General features: G+C 33.7%; 1 protein-coding gene across 1 annotated transcript in view; it reads right to left on the minus strand.

Annotated features, from left to right (window-relative positions):
- Window positions 1-23,612, minus strand: part of PSMD14 (proteasome 26S subunit, non-ATPase 14) — a 92,935-nt gene that overhangs the window by 26,269 nt on the left and 43,054 nt on the right. The window contains exons 4-7 of the mRNA XM_007457002.1: window positions 14,063-14,134; window positions 13,718-13,837; window positions 11,553-11,623; window positions 10,408-10,558 (exon numbers count right to left, since the gene is read on the minus strand). Of these exons, the coding sequence (XP_007457064.1) occupies window positions 10,408-10,558; window positions 11,553-11,623; window positions 13,718-13,837; window positions 14,063-14,134 (414 nt within the window). The remainder of the gene's footprint in view (window positions 1-10,407; window positions 10,559-11,552; window positions 11,624-13,717; window positions 13,838-14,062; window positions 14,135-23,612) is intronic.

Consider the following 23,612-nt stretch of genomic DNA (forward strand, 5'->3'; position numbering starts at 1 on the left):
GTTAGTAGCTTTAATATAATAGAAGACCTTGTCTGTTTTGTAATTAACACATCTTTACTGGAGAGATATTTGGAAGTGATTGCTGTGAATATACTGGTTAGTAAAATAAACACAATCACACACCACTTTCTGTTATCAGACAAATTTGTGAATTGTACACATTATACCCCAGATCAACAAACTGTGATATAACAGCCAAGTAGAAGACACATATTTATATAACCCTTTATTTTTCTGAAAATATGTATTCACTCTGACCCTGCAAGTATAATTAGCTTGTGGGATGTGCAGATTTCAGTACCATGGTTGCTTTACTAATTGCAATTCTTGGAAATAGATACTAAATATTTGGAAGCTGCCAATACAAAATAAAAACTGCATCTTTTTTGTACATCTGTCTTAGCTTATAAAAGCAAAATAGTTTTAAAAACAATACTGTGTTCCACATTTATTCCAAGCACACCCAAGGGTCAAAGACCTATCATTTCATTTTAACAACGAATCTGGTTTAGGACACAAAACTGTAATTATTTTCAAATTCAGTTTAATCCATAATTTTTTGGCTTCTTTCATGAGTATGGTACAGTTTATCCAATATGCTATTTATTTTTAAATTCATGTTTTCATATCAACTGCTAGGTCACTGAAAGACTAGACTAAATTTCTAAAGCACCAATGTAGGGTTCCCAATTTTTACATTCAAAGGAGACTAATTTTTAAGTAAAGCTTGTAAAATTAATTTAATTCAAAGGTGTTTGAAAGGAAAATGCACAAGCACTTCTGGCAGTAGATACTGTACTTCATAATTTATCTCCCTCCCCACCCCCCTCTCCTTTTTTGTTTAACAGTAGCTGCCTTTGGCATTCCCAGCTGCCCTTATATTGAAGTCAATTACTGTGGGAAGTGTTTATATATAAAATGAGCTGGAAGAAAAAAAGCTTGAAAAAAAAAAATTCAGACCTCAAAATCAATGTCAAACATCAAGAAAAGTTACAATTCAGTGACCAGTTAGGTTACATATTTAAACACATATAAACCCACCACCATAAATAAGTCTCTAAATGACTATAAAAATGCTAGGTGTGGAAATCAAATACCCTTTATCACCTAGAAATGACCTGTTATCAACTGCTTAGGTTGTTTCTAGATTCTTTAAAAATTAAGGGTGCATGTGACCTGGGAAGTACTGCTGGGGTTTGTGACCAGTTCGTTACTTCTGCTGCCGTGCACTGCCAGGCATCTATAAGAGAAAAACATCTTATGTCTCTTGTAAGCCCACGGCATAAAAAATTCAAAGAAATCTTACTTTTTATGCCATTTCCAATGAAAAGCACTAAGAACTAAAACTGACTCATGCCAAATGCATATCACTGAATTGCTGTGATTTCTTAGTCTCAACTTTGCAACATGGAAATTATTTATAAAATGTCAATTTTAGCTCTGGAAAAGAAATTCCTATGTGTATGTACATTTTCTTTCTTCATCCTTGGAGAATTGCTTATTGTAGCTAGAGATCTGTAGTACAACTTCAATATATTGGGAGAAAAGGGGATGGAGTATAACTAGCATAACGTACTTTTTTTGACAAGTGAAGACATGCATCAAAATTCAAACAGTAAAGCCACCGTTTTGGATATATATACTTTAATAAAAACAAATCGATCTCTAAAAACTAGTATGGTGAAAGGTAATTAAACATTTTTAGATTCATGAAACTTTCTAAAAAGAATATAGTTATGTCATAAAATAAATTTAGCAAAATTTTTACAGTGTATGCATGTACTCAGTATGGTATAGGTATTTAAATGCTTAAGACACTCTGCAGTCAGAAGCCTGCCTAAGTTAGAATTCTGGTTCTAACACTTGCTAGTTATTGAGCTAAGATAACTGTTATTTAACTTCTCAATGTCTCCATTTGCTCATGAATGACACCATTTAATGATAAGATTAAATGAAATAATATGTGTGTACCTACCACTATAGTTCTCAGTGTTTTTAACTATGGTGCTCATGGACTTGCCTAGCTCAGATCTCCTTTCAATAGAACCTACTGTAGAGAGCATAGCTGACTCACAAACTCCAGATGCTACACTTTTGGATCCTCTGGGGGTTCACCCCAGGTCAAACCTCCCTTGGGCTACTCCCAGCCAATGTCTGAGCACAGCAGGGGTACTACAAACCTAGCCATTCCTGCCAAATAAGGGGTTCTTCTAAAGGACAACTGTCTCAAGGACTCCCCAACAGCCTGGCTGAAACCTTAGGAACATGCTGCAGTCTGACGCTCTTCCTACCCAATCCTACTTTCTCTTTCTCCTTCCACACAGTCAGACAGATTGAATCCCATTTTGGCGTTTGCTTCTCGTAGCACTCAACCTGACCAGTAAACTAAGCAGAATACTGCTACTGCAATACAATGTTAAAGTTAGAAAAAAGTCACCCCCCAAATCAAATCAGAATTATAAATTTGGTATCCACAGACATTTGGCATATGAAAATACCAACAGGAAATTAGGGAGAGACGTTTAAAGACATATTTCCCTAGGAAAATTCCTAAATAAAATAAAGAAAAAATGTAACAGCTATACTGAATATTATCTCTTTAAAAAAATGACAATATGCCTAGAATTTTGATACTCCTCTATGATAGGTATTTCTAGAATTACAGGTGATGAATAAACAGTGAACTTAAAAACTGAACTCTTCAGGGACTATTAATGAGCTACAAGATACTAGCATCTCTGGGTCACTGGTCAGATAACCAACTCAGAGTACCAATCCTATCTGGTGGCTACTCTGTCAGCCAACATAAAATGAGCAAGTGACTTCAGATTCCCCTCTAGTAGACAAATGAAAGCAACACAACTGGTATGCTTATTGACAGTCCCACATAAAGTAAAGGAATAAAAGGCTCTAGAGATTAAGGGCTAGGGCTCACCCATTTTAGAAAGGCAGTAAGGAGGGGATAAGGGAAATAAAAGACTTAACATACATTTCTTGTGCTTTAACATCACCTTTAAAAAAAAAATACAAATATATCCTTCAGACTGCCATCTCTCAAAAAATATAGTCCTTTTTGTAGGAAAAATATGCAAAGGTCAATTACTTTGCTATGTATCACTTTTACATATTTTTATTGGGCTTGTTAAAATATCATATAGAAATTATATTGTCTAATATTCAACAATCAAGAGGTAGGTATTAATATTCTCAATTTATGGATAAGGAAACTAAGGTTCCGAGGACTTGAATACATTAAATGAGATGACAACCAGTAAGTGACACCACTATCATTTGTACATACACAGCATGCCAAAGCCAGTACTGTTCATCACCAAGCTCTTTGATGTAACAGTTATCCTAACACAAATGCAAGAAAAGATCACTCTTAGATTCAGTTACTTCACAGCAAGGTTTGTGTCTTATTCACCACTGAATATCCATTCCCCAGCAGAGTACCTGGGGCACCTAATATGGTGCAGAATAAATATCTATTAAAATGAAAAGCTCCAAGAAAGCATTTTTGGTTATGTTTTTTGGGCCACACTGCGCTGCATATGGGATCTTAGTTCCCTGACCAGGGATCTAACCCACACCCCCTGCAGTGGAATCGCGGAGTCTTAACCTCTAGGCAGCCAGTGAAGTCCCTTTGGTTACTGTTTTATATAAAGTTTTACCACTGAATGCCCCCACAAATTCATTATCTATAAAAATCTAATCACTAGCTTTACAAAATATATACTTCCCATTTCCTTACCACCACTCAGTTTTGAATTCATGAAACACTCAAACATCACAAAGCACTGACTTGTGTTTAATTAGGAATAAAAACTGCATACAGAAAAGCTATTTGGAATGTAAAAAGTGGCAGTGGGCATCTACTGAAAAGCTTACTACTAGTCTAAGAATAATTACTGATTATTAGAATAATAATCAACTATGACTTAGAAGAAAATTTACCACCATAATCAACTCTACCCTCTTCAGGAAATTAGTGGTAACAACAGACTAAACCCGCCAAAACTAAGTCCCAGGCCCAGAAACATCCTCACAATTAACAAGGGTTAATGTCAAATCATTTGAATATGACCTTAAACAATTAATATACATGGGCTACGCAAAGGCCTTTTATACAAAGTCATAGTTTCCATTTTCCGGTACAACACTGGCATTAAGGACAGGGAGTAGATCTTACTCTCCTGTGTGTCCACTGTATGCCTGGCACACAGTAATGATCAATAAATGTCTGTTGAATGAATGACCAGGGATCGTTAGACTGGGGAAAGAAAAGCATTCAAGAGGCAAAAGAGTCAATAAATAATATTCTTATAGATAATGGGACATTGTTTTAAAGGTTTTCCTATATCTTTACAGAAACAGCTGAATTCAAACTAATTTGAAGCAGATGTCTATCACTCAAATGCATAGCAATTACTAAACAATAATAAATTAGCTCAGAAATTATATTACTAATACAGAAGCTCTAAATTAAAAGAAGAAAACTAAGAACTGTTAGTTCTATATCAGATTTATGCTTCTTAGAATTTTAAACATAAAATTGCTTTAAAATTCTTAGCTGACAATTTCTGATTTATCAGCGAAATTAATGTTATAATTTAAGACTATTAAGTCTATCAGGAATAGTACATGCACATTAGCACCTAAAATATTTTCTTAGACATCCTCACAGATTGTCTAAGAGTGTTATAAAACTTCAAATTGATACTAGGAGTAAAAAACAGGACACAAACAAAAGATAATACAGTAACTAACCTTGTTCCAAGAGTTGGATGAGTATGCTCACAGAGCTATATTAGGAATGGAAATAGAATTTTTATGTGTCCTATTTTCTATTTTTCTCTTTCAGTCTGAAAAACTAGGCAAAGGAAAGGTATGTGTATATATATATCTTGAGATAAGAATTATTCAGCCCTAATTAACCTTTATGGGATACTGATTAACAGAAAATCTTATGAATGACAGCTATTCTAAATATCTTCCACTACCTTTGGAAGACAAATGACATGATAAACTTGAACTCTAACTCTGATTACACAAGGTTCCGATTCATCAAGGTTAATGTCTATGAACAAACTGGCTCACTGACCTTGTCAATCTCATGTTTCACTCATTTAATAAGTGATCACCGCTAATGTATACAAATTACTTAACCTCAAAAAAATTAGTTGCAGTTTTCTTATATGCTAAAAGTCTGAATTGATAACAGCTAGCTGACCACTGAAACGTTCATTCCTGATTTTACCTTATATACATTTATTTTTAAAAAACTACTTTTTGCAGACACTGCATCAATTCCAAGATATGGAAACATTTCTCCCTTAAAAGAAGCTCCAATCTTGTGAGAGAGACAACATACAGACAGGTGAATGAAACACAAAATGGTTTTAATCACATCAATCATTTCAAAGGCCAGAATTTTAAAGTAATATATTCATTTTCTTTTTCATCAGCATGCCCCAGAGAAATATGCTGGAAAAATAGTAAGTGCTCAATAAAAAAATCAGCTGAATCAGAAGAGTATTCCTAAATTAGTCTGAACGTACAAAATATAAAGGGGAAAGTTTTCATTTATTTTGTAATTATTACCTTCATCTTCCTAAAGTGAGCAAGTTAGTAATTAATTTATAGACTTGTTCTTAACAACATTTTCAGAAATGCTCACATTCTATTTTTTTAAATATGCTAGTTGTTTTTCCTGTTAAGTATCAATTATTTTAATCTTCAGAATAATAAAGTGATATTTATTGCACACCTTCTATATGCATGTGCACTGTAATGATTACATATATCACTTTATAATATTCATAATACTATGAGATAGTTACTAAAATCCCTGTTTTATAGATGAGAAAACTGAAGCTCAAGATTAGGTAAGTTGCTCAAGGTCATGCTATAAAGAAGAGATAAAAATTGGATTCTAATACAGGCCTGATCCCAAAGCCTGTGCTCTTTACTTTATGCCCAGCCTTTGTGGTATATAATTTTTAATAACAGTAAGAAAATGCTAAAACAAAACTATTAGTGGAGTAGTTTAAAATTGTCACCATCTTAAAACTTTCGAATACAAAATTTCTTGGATAAGTAAAATATTTTCCCCCTTACCTTGAAAAAGAGATGACCTTCTAGATATCTGAAAATAAAAGGTAAGCTCCTATAACATACATTCCCTAATTCTTTCCTCCTATATTTGTAGTTACTCTTCAGAGCCCGACCTTTTCTGTAAAACGCTGATTAAAAGGCAACAATAACAGAGTGATGTCCTTAAAATTCAGTCCAAACTTCATTTACTTTATGCAGTCTACACTGATTTCTGCCTACTTTTAATCTGCATTTACTATGTTTGCTATACAAGTACTATTTTATTGCATATTGACACATAAAAGGTTCTAAATAAGTATTTGTTGAATCATTTGTCACTAGCAACCAATTTAATACTTAGTTACAGAAACAAAGCCGTATCAGTATAATTTGTATTATATCAGTATGCAGTGTAGGATTACCAGCACATTAACTAGCAGAATGTTATCTGGCTCACTAGTGACACTAAATGTATATGACTTATCTTCTCAAAAAGACTAAGACCATTTGTTATTTAATTTGTATCCCCAAATCATTAGCATACAGGCATATCAGCTGTACTTAAGAAATACCTGATGATGAGTTGATCTGAAACTAAACACCACATTTTCAGAGGCCCATTGAGTATTTCCAATCAAAGTAAATAAAAAATCTTCAAGAAAGTCCAGCCAGTGTGAAGATTTATTTGAGATAAAGGGGTTTTAGTGATTGTATTTTCAAAATAGAGAACAGACACAAAGATTGTTTGGAGTTAGCAGGTAACATGTGAACATTTTACTGACAGGAATCCTGACAAGAAAATTAGTTCTCAGAAGTAGTCATGGTTGTAGGCTAGTTTTATGACTTTGCACAAAGTGACTGTTCTTTTTGCCCTAATGAAGAAGTATAGTCATATTACAAGTTGAATTTACTTCTAAATTTGTTGCTGGATTAAGTCCAGTTGTAGGCTGAATATACAAGATAACAAAACATTAAGCAAGAGGTTGCCACCATGCCACTTGAGAACTGAAGTTTAAAATATTTTAATACGTGTTTTCTTTACAAGTAAACTAAAACAGAATCTTAAAAACTATTTCACTGGTAAGTTTTGAGTGGAGCTCGCTGGTAATTTCTATAAGCTTACACTCCATTTAAATTACAAATGTTATTATCATTGATTTTTCGCCTGTATCATTTTTAAACATTTCCAAGATTATGTGGTATACAGAGTGATATGGATTCTTTACCATATAGTACATTTTATTTTTTATGTTGGTCTCAATGTTTGGTCCTAGGGATGTCACAAAAGCTGACAGACATGAGTCTGTCTAAACTGTTTTTAATTAATAGAAAAATACTATATGAGAAAATCAATTAATATATAATACCTACTAAAAATAGTACACAGAACTCTCGAGAACTCTGAGAAACTGAGCAGCTCCTTCCTCTTGACTTATGTTGAAGGGAATGACATCTACACACGTAAATTAAGAAAAGGCCCTGCAATGACTTTGGTACTCATTTTCCATTCCTGAGCTATTCTAATTACATTGTTCATAACTGTCTAATATTAAAGGGCCAGTAAACAGCTTGAGTTCTGAAATTTTATAGACCTAGATTTGTATCCTTGTTCTGCTGCTTAATACATAATAGCATGATTTTGGACAAAGTAATCTTTTTGACCCTAAATTTTTATACCCTTTCACTGACAAATGGAATAATAGAACCTATTTCCAGAATTACCAAAAAGAATAAATGAGACAAGTTCAAATGATTATTGCCGTAATACCTGGCACATAGCAATAATTCCATAAAGATAAAGTCAAGTCACTATAAAAGGAAATCAAACAGTTTGAATCAATTGAGATTACAAAGAAAGAATCCATTTTTACCTAATCACTCAAAAAAACAGATAATACTGGGACTTACAAAAATGAAAATATAAAAATATACAGGAAAGAGGTATTAAAAGAACAGACACCCACTTAAATCCTTTATATATAGATTGTCATTTAACTCTTGATCTAATCATTGCCTTGCTAAATATTTTGACAGCTTTGATAAATCATGTGCAGGGAAGGGGAAGGGAGAGTCCTATGTTATTCTTCATTTTCTTGTAAGTTTATATTCTTAAGTATAATGATTTAACTAGAACACTCTGGCCATGGACTTACTAACATTTAATTTAATTCAGTTTTGAGACACTGAGAGAACTATAAATTATAACCAAACTCAGACACCTTATAAATGAAGTTACATTACTGACAAAAAAATGGATCCTTATTTGAGGTGATATAATTGTATGAATCTCGTTAGGTACAACAAGTGATGCGAATCATCAGTGATAGATGCTTATACTAAATTTTTTCCAAATAATTTTTTTCATGACATATAAAACTAGACAGCGATACATGTAATTTTCTAAAGTAATTTTTGATATATATTTTTAAATATACATTTTACCACATGACAAGAGAGCCATGTGACACAAGTATATTTTTTAATGAAATGCATTCTTTGAATCATGGTTAATTAGAAACAAACAATGCAAACTCCACAGTTATATAATACCTAAACTAGGTTTGGAAACTAAAACTGCCATTTAAAATACTATAAACAAGATAACCAAAACACATATTCATTTATTTACATTCTGTTTTGAAAATGCTTTCTTTCATTGTATTTAAGTTTATATTTTCCTTTTCAAAGCAGCCACCATCACATGAGTTAAGTATCCTAAAAAGTCACACTAAAACTACAAAACAGAATTCTAATTATGTTTAAAATTAAGCTTCAATTATTAGTAGTATATATTGTGGCATGGGAATTTAATCAGATAATTCTATTATATTTCTAAAATAATAATTATTACTTAAATGAGTTACTTACGGGTTACTTTTTTATAAGGTATCTTAATTATCAGAGAATTAAACTTAAATATTATACTGTACTTAATTCATAAAACTAACAAATGTCAAAGATTTTCAACTCCTTTTATCTATATCAGTTAAATAACAATACACTTAGTAAAAAAGAAAGTAAATAAATTGAAATATAGTTATATAGCAAGCCTCAGAAGTTATCCATTCAGAACTGCCTAGTATATCAGTTTCTATTATTATTGTTTTTGTGGCTAGTTTCTGCCTCTAAAAAGCTAAATCACATCTAATAGGATCATGATTTAGAAAAGACCTCAATTTTTATTCATCACAATAATATAATGTCAGAAAGTGTTCAAATTCATGACAAATAAAAACTCCATGTTTAAACAGCCATATTTAGTTTGTCTGAGCTGGTGAGCAGATGTAAATGTAATCTGCAGTACTATCAAACTCCAGGTCTGATAGATAGCAAGCTAATATTTATTTTTAAGTGCTCCAAAAATTATTTGTAAAAGCTCCATAAAAAGGATTCCATAAATGTATTGTGATTTTATTTTAGCAATTATTCTACACTACAATGGACGTACATGCTCAAACAAGACACCTCAGCAGTATTTTAAAGCAGTAACCACCTAGCCAATTTCTGTATGCTCTGTAGTTTTTCTAATCCACTCTCCCTGTGGTTGAGCAAAATCGAATTGCCTCTCACATTTGCAGACAGCTCTGTGAAGGTGATAATAGAGCTGCTCCCTGCTGTCATGAGGCAGGAAATAGGAAAATGGCATATGGGGCTAGAAAGAAAGAAAGAAGAAAAAAAAAAAAGAAAGAAAAAAGAAAAAAAAGAAGGAAAAAAGAACTAAACAAGAACAAAAGATTTCAACAAAGAACAACTATAACCCAATATGCTTTGCAAGTTAATCTCTTTTCAGAATCATTTAGCATATCTAATCATTCATCTGTGTCCTCACTCCAAAAAGGCAAAGGGTTGATACCAAGTGTTTGGGTCAAGTTTTCACTGTCTAAAATATTTGGAACCTACAACTGCAGAATATGTCCTACACAATGTCTGCACACAGAGCTCTTTAGATTTTTTAAATGTTGTGCCGATCCCAAATTCACCATTTTAAAATAAAAGAAGGTACAGCAATGTTTATTAAAATATTAATAAAATGTGTATAGAAGGCTTTCAGTATGAATAACATTCCTAAATCTATGAAATAAAAATTAAAGGTAAACATTTATAATTAGACTAATTAAAGTAGAAACAAATCTCTAAATAGGTAAATTGCTAATAATAATACCAAGACACATTTATTAACTGGTACAGTTTTTTGTTTGGTTGGTTTTTTGTGTAATTAAGAATCATGCTTTAAACAAAACAGATTTTTATGTGATGCATCTGTAAATAGAATGTGGCAGGAGATGCTAATAAAGATAGAATCCACTCTACCTTTCCTTTTACACTCTGAATGGGATCCACAACCACTGCCACAGCTCTTTCTGACAAGGCTTCAAAGCTCTGCTGAGTGTTGATATCCACACCAGAAAGCCAACAACCAAAGCCAGGGTGACTGTGATACCAACCAACAACCATCTCAGGCCTGAAACAAAGAGGGCATTCAGCCGTTCAGAACAGAATAAGTAATACATTTATGATATGAAAAGAAACAACACACTAACAGGGTATAAATTAAGAAGACATGAAAAACACACAGGTGTGAAAAAGCACCATTAGAAACACTGAAATCATACACCATATTATCCAGAAAACATGGAAATGAAAAAGTGTGACAAAGGAGTGCTATCATTAAGAGATGCACATTAGCAGTGGTAGATAAGGCTTTCAGTTTTTCACCTTGTTACCACACTTTCTCAGAGCCAGTTTTTACCCTTTCAGCATTCAAGTAAATATCTACTCTTTAACTCCTTAGCTCTGGGAGTTGGATTTTCCAGGCAGAGTACATTTTTAACAATGGACACCAGGATCCACTGTTGTGAAAGGATTAAATATCAATTAAACCAGCAGTAGAACTAGGAACTCAGTCAAAAACCAATTTGCACTGTTCTGCTCAGCTGCTGAGCCTTTTGCTAACATTAATTTTGAAGTTTTTTCCACAGTAGAAGAATTTGAGCAAGAGAATGACAACTACTGAGAGATTTAATCTGGGGTAAAAAACTTGAACAATATTTGGATTGTACTTTCCCTGTCTTTAAAACTCAATATGACTACAAATATAATTAAATATTCAGAATTTTATTTAGCTGCAACTCTCAAATTTTGGAACATACAAGCTCTTTCAATTATAAGTGACTAGAGAGTAACTCCATATGCTAAACGGTGGGAAGCTACAGTCCAAATTTACTATGTAACAGTTGAGAATTTTAACATGAGGCAGTTTCCTAACTGGCAAATTTCTATGATTCTAGAGGAAAGAGATACTAGATAGGTGGTGCAGAGCACTGACAGTGATACTTTTTCATTAATTACGTGGCTTTTTTCCCCTAAGAATGATATTCACGAACATGTAAAATTCTGAGATACATTTCTGAAAATATTTCCCATAATTCCATTATATGATCATTTGAAATACTTACCTTCCTGTCTGCTTCAACATATCCAACATCTTGGCTTGGAACACTGGATCGACTGCCTCCACACTGACACCCTGATTTAGAAAGAAAGCAAAATGATTAGCTTCTATAACAATGAGAAAAAAATTATATTACAAGATAAACGAACAAAAAGCTACTGCCTAAATACCTGTGTATATTATTTTGGGATACCAAAATAATTTAATAGGTTTCGATACCCATATTTGATACCCACTCATGTCATTCAATTATAAATCATACATCAATAAAACTTTTTAAGTGGCCAAGTACCAAGAAAACAAAAAAATTGCCAAGTACCATACTGCTGTTAGCTAATGAGTTAAGATAGTTGTTTTTTTTTTGAGTTAAGATAGTTTTTAGGCTCCTTTAAAAGAGTTTATGGCCATGACTAATGTGTGTGTGTATATATACACACACCAGAAATACCAAATAAGTGAACCAACTATTTTTTGGTTAGATCGGTCTAGGCAACCATACTTCCTAACGTCATCCTCTGATAACTGATAAGCACTAGGCCTCTTCCATCTCATCCAAAGTTCTACAAATATTGTGCTATTATAATAATCAACAGTTCAAGTTGGTTTTTTTTTCTTCAGTAATATAAACAGCTTGAGGAAGGAAAATAATTTAATAGTTTCCCAGAGTTGTTTTTATTTGTTTTTTGGTTGGCTGAGTTGGGAGGGGAGGATGTTCAGTGCTTTAGTTAGGACTACTTGGTAGATTAGGCAATTGGAGGGAAATATATACATTTGAATATTACCTCAAATATAACAGCATTCTCAAAATATTCCCCACAAGAGGCAATCTGCAACCAAGTCTTTTAAATGCTGCATTATTTTGCTAGTTCAACCAAAAGAAAATTTTAGGACATGGAAGAATTAAAGGCATTCATATTATCTCTCCAGTGATAGATCACTGCCATTATAGCTCCCTCAAGGTTTTCCTCTAACATCAGGAATTTAAGTCTAATCTACCTAAACAAACCAGTTAACATAAGCACTTCTTCCCACCAAAATAAACAGCATTTTGAATTCTAATTGAGAGTGCATCCTCAAGAACAGGATCTACTGCCTACAGCCTAAGAATGTTTTTTAACATTTTTAAAGGGTGGTTTAAAAAAAAAAAAAAACAAGAATATGAGACAGAGATATATGTCTTTACAGAAAAAGTCTGCTAACTCTTGGGCTAGAAGAAAAACTTTCCAACTCTACTACAGAGAATGAACATGGGGATCAAATATTCTATTTTATATTGTCAAACAAGCACTTGTAGTACAAGGAAATAAAGGATATTAAAACTTAAGAACCCTTTACTACAATGGATATCCACATAAGGACATTCATCAGACAAATATCATATTATATTTTCTTAGGCAAGCAGATGAGAAGGATATATGTGTTATTTTTTGGAAGGTAAGTAAATGGTTATTGTTTTTTGGCCATTAAAAAAAATCTAAATACACACCTATCTACAAGTCCAATGCATTAAACAAAACAGCAAAACAAAACAAAAAACTCCCACAAAGAACAAGGCATTCTAAATGCATTAAAGTAGAGGACTTTCAAAATGTGTATGCAGTATGGTTCGTCTATTAACAAATTACCATGCGAAAAAGGCAAAAAGAACTAAAGTTTGTCATGGTTTTTTGTTTTCTTTAAACTTAACATTTTGAATAGGAAAAGCTTAAGAGTCATTTATCACCACACACAGAACATTTTAAAAAGGGCGATATTTCAAAACAATAAAAACAAAACATGAGGACTAGATAATGTAGGTGAGTTGAAACTCTAATTAAGAGTGTCTCTGAAATCTTTTGAACCAAGTGTTCAAACTAATCGAACTAGTATCCTACTATTTTAAGGTAACTAACTTATAAATCCAGTACACTATGCTAGTTAAAGCTGAAAGAACAAGTAAAGGGATTACACGTTAGCATAACTCAATTTGTGGATCTACAGGGAATTCATAATGCATTTAAAAGATCAATGATTTGATTCAATACGGTCTAAAAATTTCTATCATTAATCTTATAATGAATTTTTCTATCAGGAAGAGAAAATTACAATATGATGAGAGTTATTTTACACAGGAAAGAAAAGAGAAAAGAAACACGTTTACTTGCATCAGGCAACCAAAAAAGTACTCACTGTTCCTGACTGTGGCATAGCAAACACGTCAATCACTCTGACGGTGTAATCATCAACAAATTCTCCAAGCATCAGACCCATAACTTCCATTGGAACCCCAGCACGACCATGTTTTAACATCTGTAAAGAGGAAGATATACAGACACAAAGCTTTGAGATCTTTGGACCCACCCCCCTTTTTAAAATTAATAACTTAATTGTGTTTTAGTGGAAATAAAACACTATTTTATACATGCACCTAAAACAACAGCTTATGTGTGACAGGGTTAACGTGAAAAATATTCCAAAGTAAAAGAGAGAAAGCAGCTGAACTCTCTGAAGCAAGTAACTCCATTCAACACTTACTTTTAACAGTGCCAGGGAAGAGATATAGACTTGTTCTGCTGTGTCCACTGCAGGAGCATCTGTAGGTGGCCCCTAGAAACAGGCATACAAATCATTATAAATACAAAGAACTTAAGAGTTTAAAATTAAAGTTACAAGTTATTTAAACATGATTGTTTTAAAAGAGTTTAGGGGAAACATGTTAAGTATTCAGCTACAACACAATCAAAACAAGCTTGTAAATATCAAACCTGTAGAAAACATCAAACTTAGTACTCAGGTAAGTGTCCAATGGACACAATGCTTGAATCTTTCAGCGATGCTAATTTACCTCCACTACAAAATAACTATAATGCACCAATTAGCTATGTTTCTTACCCCAACGTGAATGTAAACTGATTAACTGAAGGACCAACACGAACAGTAAATTCTCTGAGCCTGATTTTCAGCTAAAGACAGCATGTAGATTAGCGCTATGGGATCTCTGCAGAAACTTAGGTATGGGGGGGTGAGGGGCGGAGAAGACTTCTAATCCCTAGGTGAAAGAGCTGTGAACAACATGCTCTGCACTTCACCCGATGAAGTTGTTCCCCTCCCCTATACAACATCAAATTTAACACAACTGCCCCAGATGTGAACAAACTGGTTGAGACTGGTATAGCTAACATGAAAATACTTCCAAATCCTGACAACTACCTTTAAAACAAATATTACTATTAATCTTATTACAGCCTAAGAAGATACTATGTTTCCCCCTAAGGATTCTATCTTCTCCATCGAAATCACCAAACCACTATTTAGTGTAACATTCTGCCACACTATTTAGATATAGTCCTTACCCTCAAGATGACTACAATCTTATAAATTTAATTCTGCCCCAATCAGTGCACAACAAGCTTCTTGTTTTTTAATACTGAGCAGTCCTGGGAAACTAAAATGAGATGTGACTTTTTTTTTCCCCCCGGTATGCAGGCCTCTCCCATTGCGGAGCACAGGCTCCGGATGCGCAGGCTCAGCGGCCATGGCTCACGGGCCCAGCAGCTCTGTGGCATGCGGGATCCTCCCGGACCAGGGCACAAACCCGCGTCCGCTGCATCTGCAGGCGGATCTCAACCACTGCATCACCAGGGAAGCCCGAGAGATGTGACTTTTAATCGCCAGGTCCTGTTTTGCTTAAAGTTCCCTTTCCTCAACAATAACTCTATTACAATTACATAATGAACACGTTAGCTACCTAAATTGTAAGTCAATATTCTATCTTGCTTTCATGGATTTGCTTATTACTAAAATTAAAAAATTGCTTTACTCATTACATTTCACACTTATAGGTCTGTGTGTACTTTGTGCTTCTTGTCTGTTTATATGCCAAATTCTGTGATGTTTTGTTTTGTTTAAAAGCTCATAATACTTACTGGAAGCACTGAGTATAAAAAGTTCTAGAATAAGTTTTCTCTAAATATAAGCACCACATACAAAAATTACCTCTATTTCCTTATATACAAAGTGGTGAGAAAAATAAAATCCTTCAATCCTTCAAATTTTATGTTTAAAAATACATGTCAGATAACATATTTTAAAAAGAACCGAATTCTTCATTGTTATCACCTAATGCAGCTTTACTGCTTGCCTTTCAAATAGATATGAAAATTCTAAGGTAAGCTAAAGTGCTATCATGCCAAAACATTTGTTGAGGTCACCACATAAAACAAGATAACTTTGTTGATATGATAATTTTATTCATCTAATTAAGAAAGTTAAAAAAATTTAAGAAAAAAAGAAATAGTAAATTAGCTGTCACAAGATGCTTTTGGGGAAATAATACCCTAAGGTCAGGATAATGAACACTGTATTCATAAAAGTTATTTCCTAATTCAGAGCAACTTAAAAAATGCCCATGACAAAATAAGTTAAAACTGGTATCTAGGCTAGAGTTATTAATATAGCCTTTCTCAACGTGCCAGGAAATACTTATTAAAAAAAATAAAGAATAGGGAAATAAAACATCACATCATCACCAAAATGCATTACTGACAAAGTTCAAAAACTATTTCTGCCATCAATGAAAGAAGAAACACTGTTTTGTTCAGCATTATATATATCCAGTACCTAGCAAAGTGCCTGGCACACAGAACTCACTAAGTATTGGTTGAAAAAGAAGAATGAACAAGTTAAGGTAGTGCAAGCCAATGGAACAGGAAGGGAAAATACCCACCAGTTACCCTGGGAGAGAGAACAAGCCACATGCAAGCAAGTACAAAGATCGCTAGCTCCTCTCTCACTATGTTCTTCTGGTTCAGAAACATACTAACAGAAAACCATGTAGCTGGTTTCTCTACTGTTTTTTGAGACAGCAGCCAGTGATATTTCCTGTTACCCATCTCACTCTATTACTACTCTGTTTCTTGATCTAGTTAGAATAAATTTCCCAGAAAACAACTTGACAAGAAGTAGAGAAGGGTTTGTAGCAGTGAACTGCAACCTAAAGAAAAAAAAAGAGTAACCCATGTAAAACACTGTCTATGGAACATGTGTTAAGGATCTCTGGAGCAGATGCTATCATTTTTCTATCATCATGCTCACCTGTTCAGAATAGCACACAACCAGGCAATGAAGGTAAAGAAAACCCCACTAAATATCCTGGAAACTGAGCTAAAACAGTTATGTAAGAGCCAGTACAGCTGTAGATCAAAGATGACCTGAGTTGAGAAAACTGTAGAGCAATGGACAATTTACATACATTGCCTTTCAGCAAACACTCCTGAGGAATAGCATTCAGATAATTCAAAGAGAGGAAAGTCATTTAAAAATAGGAATCATATACAAAATTCTGGAAAACTATTTGGCACCAGCAGAATACAAGATGATTTCTTATCTTTGAAATAGAACATTGGAGGATAGACCAAGATGAAAAGATGAAAAACAGTTAAGAATTAAAGTTACACTGGAGTAAACAAGGGTAAAAATAACACTATGACAAGTTTAATTCAGTGATACAGAACATAAACTTTTGAAGATGTCTTAGAATGTAGAGTAAAAAAGTTACAGATGAAAACTATTAAAAATATAATACTAGAGGAGAAAGGAAGGAGATGTAAGCTAAGAAATACAGTTGATCCTAAGAATAAATTAAGAAATGGAAAGCATCAATAAGACAAAGCTGAAGAAAACTTTCTTGAATGAAAAACAATTCAACTTTTGCATCACTAAATGCCAGGCAATAATCAATGAAGAAAAGTGTTATATACCTTGTAAAGTCTTAGGTAAATCTTAACTACATGAATAAAGCAAAATTTCTAAAACCATACAAATAGAAAAACTACATAACCTGAAGAAAAAAATGCACCTCAGTTGACTTTGTATTTCTTTGCAACATTAAATGGCAGAAAACAATGAAACAAAGTTTCAGACTTTTAAGAGAGAAACCCTGTGGAGTCAAAAACATTACACTCCATGAAAAAAAAAAAGTCTGAAGGCCCACAAATATATTACTATATACACAAGGGCTCAGAAAATATGATTCCATGTATCTTCCTTCAAAGAACTTTTTGAATAAATGATCCAGTTGAGACCCCACAAATCAAAAATATAAAATTAAAAATGGAAAAGCTGTTATACAAAACAATTTGTTAAGACCACTGAAAGCAGTTAAAAACAGAGAGAGCTAAATAACATAAATAACCAGGGTTCAAAGCCACAGATATCACCCAATAACTATATAGGGCGATGGAGAGAAATGAAGTATACACAGCTCTCTGTTTGACATATAGGAGGGGAAAAAAAGAGATCTGTTTAAGTGTTGACTTAGACTATTACAGAAATATGGATTTGAGAGTCTTTTGAACAAATTTAAAATAACCACAATAAACATTAAAACTGAATATACACCTTACCAAATCTCTGGAGAAGAAAAAGCTAACAACACTGACAATAAAAAATATGAAATGAAAAATGAAAATGAAATGAAAAAATATAAATGAGGTAATGAAAAAATATAAATGAGGTAAAGTCCCCTGTTAAAGGCCTTTCATAATGGGTTTAAAATGGAAATTCATGTATATGCTGCTTACAAATAAGAATTAAAACAAAGCAAAAGGATTGGTGAGATTTGTCAGTGACATAGCTATTTCTTTTTGCAAAAGAAGCCACAATGGCCACTATATTTTACTTACCTTGCCTTTCTTCAGTGATGTGTTACATTAATAGATTTCCTAGTATTAAATCACCTTTCCAGGATAAATTGTTCAAGTTTAATTTACATTTTTATACTAAACTTTAAAATATATTTATATATAATTTTTATTTATATTATTATATATATTATTATGAGTGAGACTGACCTGACATTTTCTTTTTTTCTGTTAAATTTGTCAGGTTTTGATATCATTATGCTAGATGTATAAAATGAATTGGAAAGTTTTACAACTTCCCATTTTCTATGTTGTAATAAAATGTATATATACTAAATTATCTATGTCTTCAGATTTAAATTTGGACAAGTTCACTAATGAAACATTTGGCTCTGAAGCTGATTTTGAAGCTAATTTTTATAACATCTGCAGTGGTATTAATAAATTCAGTTTACCTGTCTTGAAACTAGATGGAATATTATATTGTTCCAGAAAGTTTCATTTCATTTAGATTCAAAGTTATTACCATAGAATTGAACATATTCTACTTTATCTTTTCTTTTTTAACTGTTCAATATGGAAAACATTTAAAACTAAATTTGTTTCTCCATGTCACATTATCACTACCCAGAGAGATCAATGATTTACATTTAAAAAAAATCAAATCATAACCAAAACCATGATAAAAATATTGGTGAAGGGAACACCTCCTAATTCATTCTATGAGGCCAGCCAGCATTACCCTGATACCAAAACCAAAGACACTACAAGAAAACTACAGACAGACCAGTATCTCTTATGAACATCGATGCAAAAATCCTTACAAAATACTAACAAACAGAACTTAGTAGCATATTCAAAGGACTATCTATACACATGACTGAGTGGGATTAAAACTTGCAATGCAAGGATGGTTCAACAAACAAAAACTGGCCAATGTAATACACGACATCAACAGAATGAAGGGGGAAAAAAACCCCCACATGATCATCTCAATTGATGCAGAAGAAGCATTTGACAAAATTCAACACTCTTTCATGAAAAAAACACTCAACCAACTAGGTACAGAAGAAAACTACCTCAACATAATAAAAGCCATAGATGAAACATCCACAGTGAACATAATGTCCCATGTTGGTAAAAGACTGAAAGCATTTCCTCTAAGATGGGGAACAAAGCAAGGATGCCTGCTTTCACCACGTCTATCCAACATAGTACTGGAAGTTCTAGCCAGAGCAATTAGGCAAGAAAGAGAAATAAAAGGCACTCAAATTAGAAAGGAAAATTATCTCTGTTTGCAGATGATATGATCTCATACAAAGAAAAGCCTAAAGAATCCACAAAAAGGACAGTAGATTTAATAAGTGAATTCAGTAAAGTAGCAGGATACAAAGGCAACATTCAAAAAACCATGCATTTCTACATACAAATAATGATCAATCTGAAAAAGAAATTACAAAAATAATTTCATTTACAATAACATCAAAAAGAATAAAATACTTGGAATTAACCAAGAAGATGAAAGTCTTATACAATGAAAACCACAAAATAATGCTGCAAGAAATTAAAGAAGACATAAATAAATGGAAACACATCTCATGTTCATGGACTGGAAGACTTAATATTGTTCAAATGTCAAAACTACTCAAAGTGATCTACGGATTCAAAGCAATCTCTGTCAAAATTTCAAGACAACTTTTGCAGAAACAGAAAACCCATCCTAAAATTCATATGGAATCTCAAGGGACCCTGAACAGCCAAACAATCTTGAAAAAGAACAAAACTGGAGGACTCAGACTTCCTGATTTCAAAATTACTACAAAGCTACAGTAATCAAAACAATGTGGTATTGGCATAAAAATAGACATGTAGACCAATGGGACTGAACAGAGAGCTCAGAAATAAACCCTTGCATATATGGGTCAAATGATTTTTTAATAAGAGTTTCAAGGGTGCCAAGACAACATTTGCAAATTATATATCCAAAATACATAGCGAACTCCTAAAACAACCAAAAACCTGATTTAAAAATGGGCAAAGGATTTGAATAGACATTTCTCCAAAGAAGATATATAAATGGGCAGTAAGCACATGAAAAGATGCTCAACATCACTAATCATTAGAGATATGCAAATCAAAACTACAAGGAGATACCACCTTACACCTATTAGTATGGCTACTAATAAAAAACAAAACAAAACAGAAAACAAGTATTGGCAAGGATGTGAAGAAATGGAAAACCTCATGCACTACTGGTGGGAATATAAAATGGTACAGCCACTGTGAAAAACAGTATGGTGGTTTCTCAAAAAGTTAAAAATTGAATACTGTAAGATCTGGCAATTCAACTTCTGGGTATATAACCCCCCAGAAATGAAAGCAGGTTCTCAAAGAGATGTCTGTACACCAATGTTCACAGCAACGTTACTCACAAGAGCTAAAAAGTGGAAGCAACCCAAGTGTCCACCAATGGATGAGTGGATAAGCAAAATGTGGTATACACATACACAATGGAATATTATTCAGTCTTAAAAAGGAAGGAAATTCTGCAATATGCTACAACATGGATGAACCTTGAGGACACTATGCTAAGTCAAATAGCCAATCAAAAAAGACAAATACTGGGCTTCCCTGGTGGCGCAGTGGTTGAGAATCCGCCTGCCGATGCAGGGGACGCGGGTTCGTGCCCCGGTCCGGGAGGATCCCGCATGCCACGGAGCGGCTGGGCCCATGGCCATGGCCGCTGGACCTGCACATCCGGAGCCTGTGCTCCGCGGCGGGAAAGGCCACAGCAGTGAGAGGCCCGCATACCGCAAAAAAACCAAACCAAACCAAAACAAACAAACAAAACTCATAAAGACAGAAAATATAATGATGGTTGCTAGGGGCTGCACGGAGGGGAGTATGGAAAGTTACTGTTTACTAATGGATAATATTTCAGTATAACTAACTAACTAAATAAATAAATTTGACCTGGGAGAGGAAATACATTGTAGTTACAAACCCAACTGAACAAAAAATATATATAAAACTGACAATATAATCTAAAATTTCTGAATACAGGCATACCTTGGAGATACTATGAGTTCAATTCCAGACCGCTCCAATATAGTGAATATTACAATAATGAAAGTCACATGAATTTTTTGGTTTCTCAGTGCATATAAAAGTTATGTTTACACTATACTGTTGTCTACTAACTGTACAATAGCATTATGCTTAAAAAAACAATGTACATACCTTAATTTAAAAATACTTTAGTACTAAAAAAATGCTAACCATCATCTGAGCCTTCAGTGAGTCATAATCTTTTTGCTGGTGGAGGGTCTGAAATATTGAGAATTACCAAAACATGACACAGAGACACAAAGTGAGCAAATGCTGTTAGAAAAATGGCACCAACAGACTTGCTGGATGCAGGGTTGCCACAAACCTTCAATTTGTAAAAACACAATTATCTGCAAAACACAATAAAGTGAAGCTCAATAAAATGAGGTATACCTGTACTAAGAAAGTCAAAAGGAAAAAAAAAAACCTGAAAAAATAGTTGCCCCATTTATGACAAAAAGTCAATACCCAAGTTAACGAAATACTAACATCTTAATGGAAACATGGGCAATGAATATAAAGCAACTAATTACATAAGAAATAATGAAATAAATATGAAAAATATTCAACCTCACTAGTTGACCTCCTTTAATTAAGAAATGCCAATTAACACATTAAGACATTGTTGTTGCTGTTGTTTTCCTATCAAACAAGCTTCACAATGCCCAATTTTGGAGCGGGTGTGATAAAAGAGACACTCTCAGCACTACTGGTGGAAACGTGAATCAGTACAAACTATCAGAAAAGCAACTGAGCAATGTATATCAAGAGCCTTACAACTGTACAAACTTTTTAACCCGCTTTTGCACTCCTAGAAATTATTTAAGTAAATAAACAGTGATGTTTGCTAGAACCAGAATATTCATGATAGTTCTTTTAATAATGCAGATAAACCTAAGAACAAATAACAACCAATAATTTAAAAATATTGTTGAAAGCTCCTTTCTCTGAGATCCCAGATGACTCTAGCCATCTTAATCAGCAACATTACCTTAAGTTAAAAGTACCCTAGCTTGGGCTTCCCTAGTGGCGCAGTGGTTGAGAGTCCGCCTGCCAGATGCAGGGGACACGGGTTCGTGCCCTGGTCCGGGAGGATCCCACATGCCGCGGACCGGCTGGGCCCGGGAGCCATGGCCGCTTAGCCTGTGCGTCCGGAGCCTGTGCTCCGCAACGGGAGAGGCCACAGCAGTGAGAGGCCTGCGTACCGCAAAAAAAAAAAAAAAAAAGTACCCTAGCCTGCTGCTATATTGAATATTTTAAACTTACAATATTGAAGGAAACTTCCCTTAATTTAAAAAGAAAGCTAATAAAAAGGACTATGGCTGTGAAGTACATTTACATGGAGGCAGATTCCTCTCCCATCAGAGGTAAATTAGGAACTAACCTATAAGACACCACACAAGTTTCAACATTTACCAGTGCAAAGTATTTTAGAGCACTGAACCATGAGGTCTTTTTATGGTTGGCTCCTGACTGTATGTAAAGAATTCTACTCCAGAGTTCTTCACTCTCAGAATCTGAGCTACCAAGTATGGAAAAGTGACTTAAAGTCATGATATATAGGAAATATTCCAAAGAACTTAATAAAGCTTGGAAAAGACAAGGTACACAACAACTATCTTCAAATATATGAAAAGCTGTCAAAGTTCAGACTAATAGCTCTCAAAGTGGAGTCCCTAAACCAGATGCACCAGCACCACCTGGGAATTTGTTATAAACACACATTCCTACTGAATCAGAAATTCTGGGGGGCAGAGCCCAGAAATCTTGGTTTTTAGAAAGCCCTCCAGGTGATTCTGATGCTTGCTAAAATTTGAGAACCACCGATTTAGACTATATAGTTTGTAGAACTAGGGACTAATGTAATGAAGCTATGGGGAGATTGAATTTGGCTTCAATATAAGAAAAATCTTGTATTGGTCCAAGCTATCTAAAGAAGAGCTCCAGTTAATGAGTCCCCTGTAACTGGAGTTATGCAAATATAAGTGGTTCATATTGGGGAAAATGTTACAGAGGGGTTCAAATATTTGATGACTAATTAAATCAGATGATATTTTTTTAAGGGTTCCCTCCTCACTTAGTAATACTACCAATCATATTATTTCCTAAGGGAGACATCTCAAATTAAACATCTTCAAAAATCAAACTCACCATGTTTCTCTACAAACTAACCTTCCCAACTTATAATTATCTTGAGTCTCAAACTAGAAACCTAGGCAAAATTTTCATTTACTCTCCTTCAGTCCTTATAGTCAATATATCACCAAGTTTTATCAATTCTTTGTTATTCTGCAGTGTGACAGAGATTTTTAAAATACTCATTTTTGGGGAAAGAG

Source organism: Lipotes vexillifer, unplaced genomic scaffold (genome assembly GCF_000442215.2).
Source record: "Lipotes vexillifer unplaced genomic scaffold, Lipotes_vexillifer_v1.1 scaffold1861, whole genome shotgun sequence".
In the NCBI taxonomy this organism is placed as follows: domain Eukaryota; kingdom Metazoa; phylum Chordata; class Mammalia; order Artiodactyla; family Lipotidae; genus Lipotes; species Lipotes vexillifer.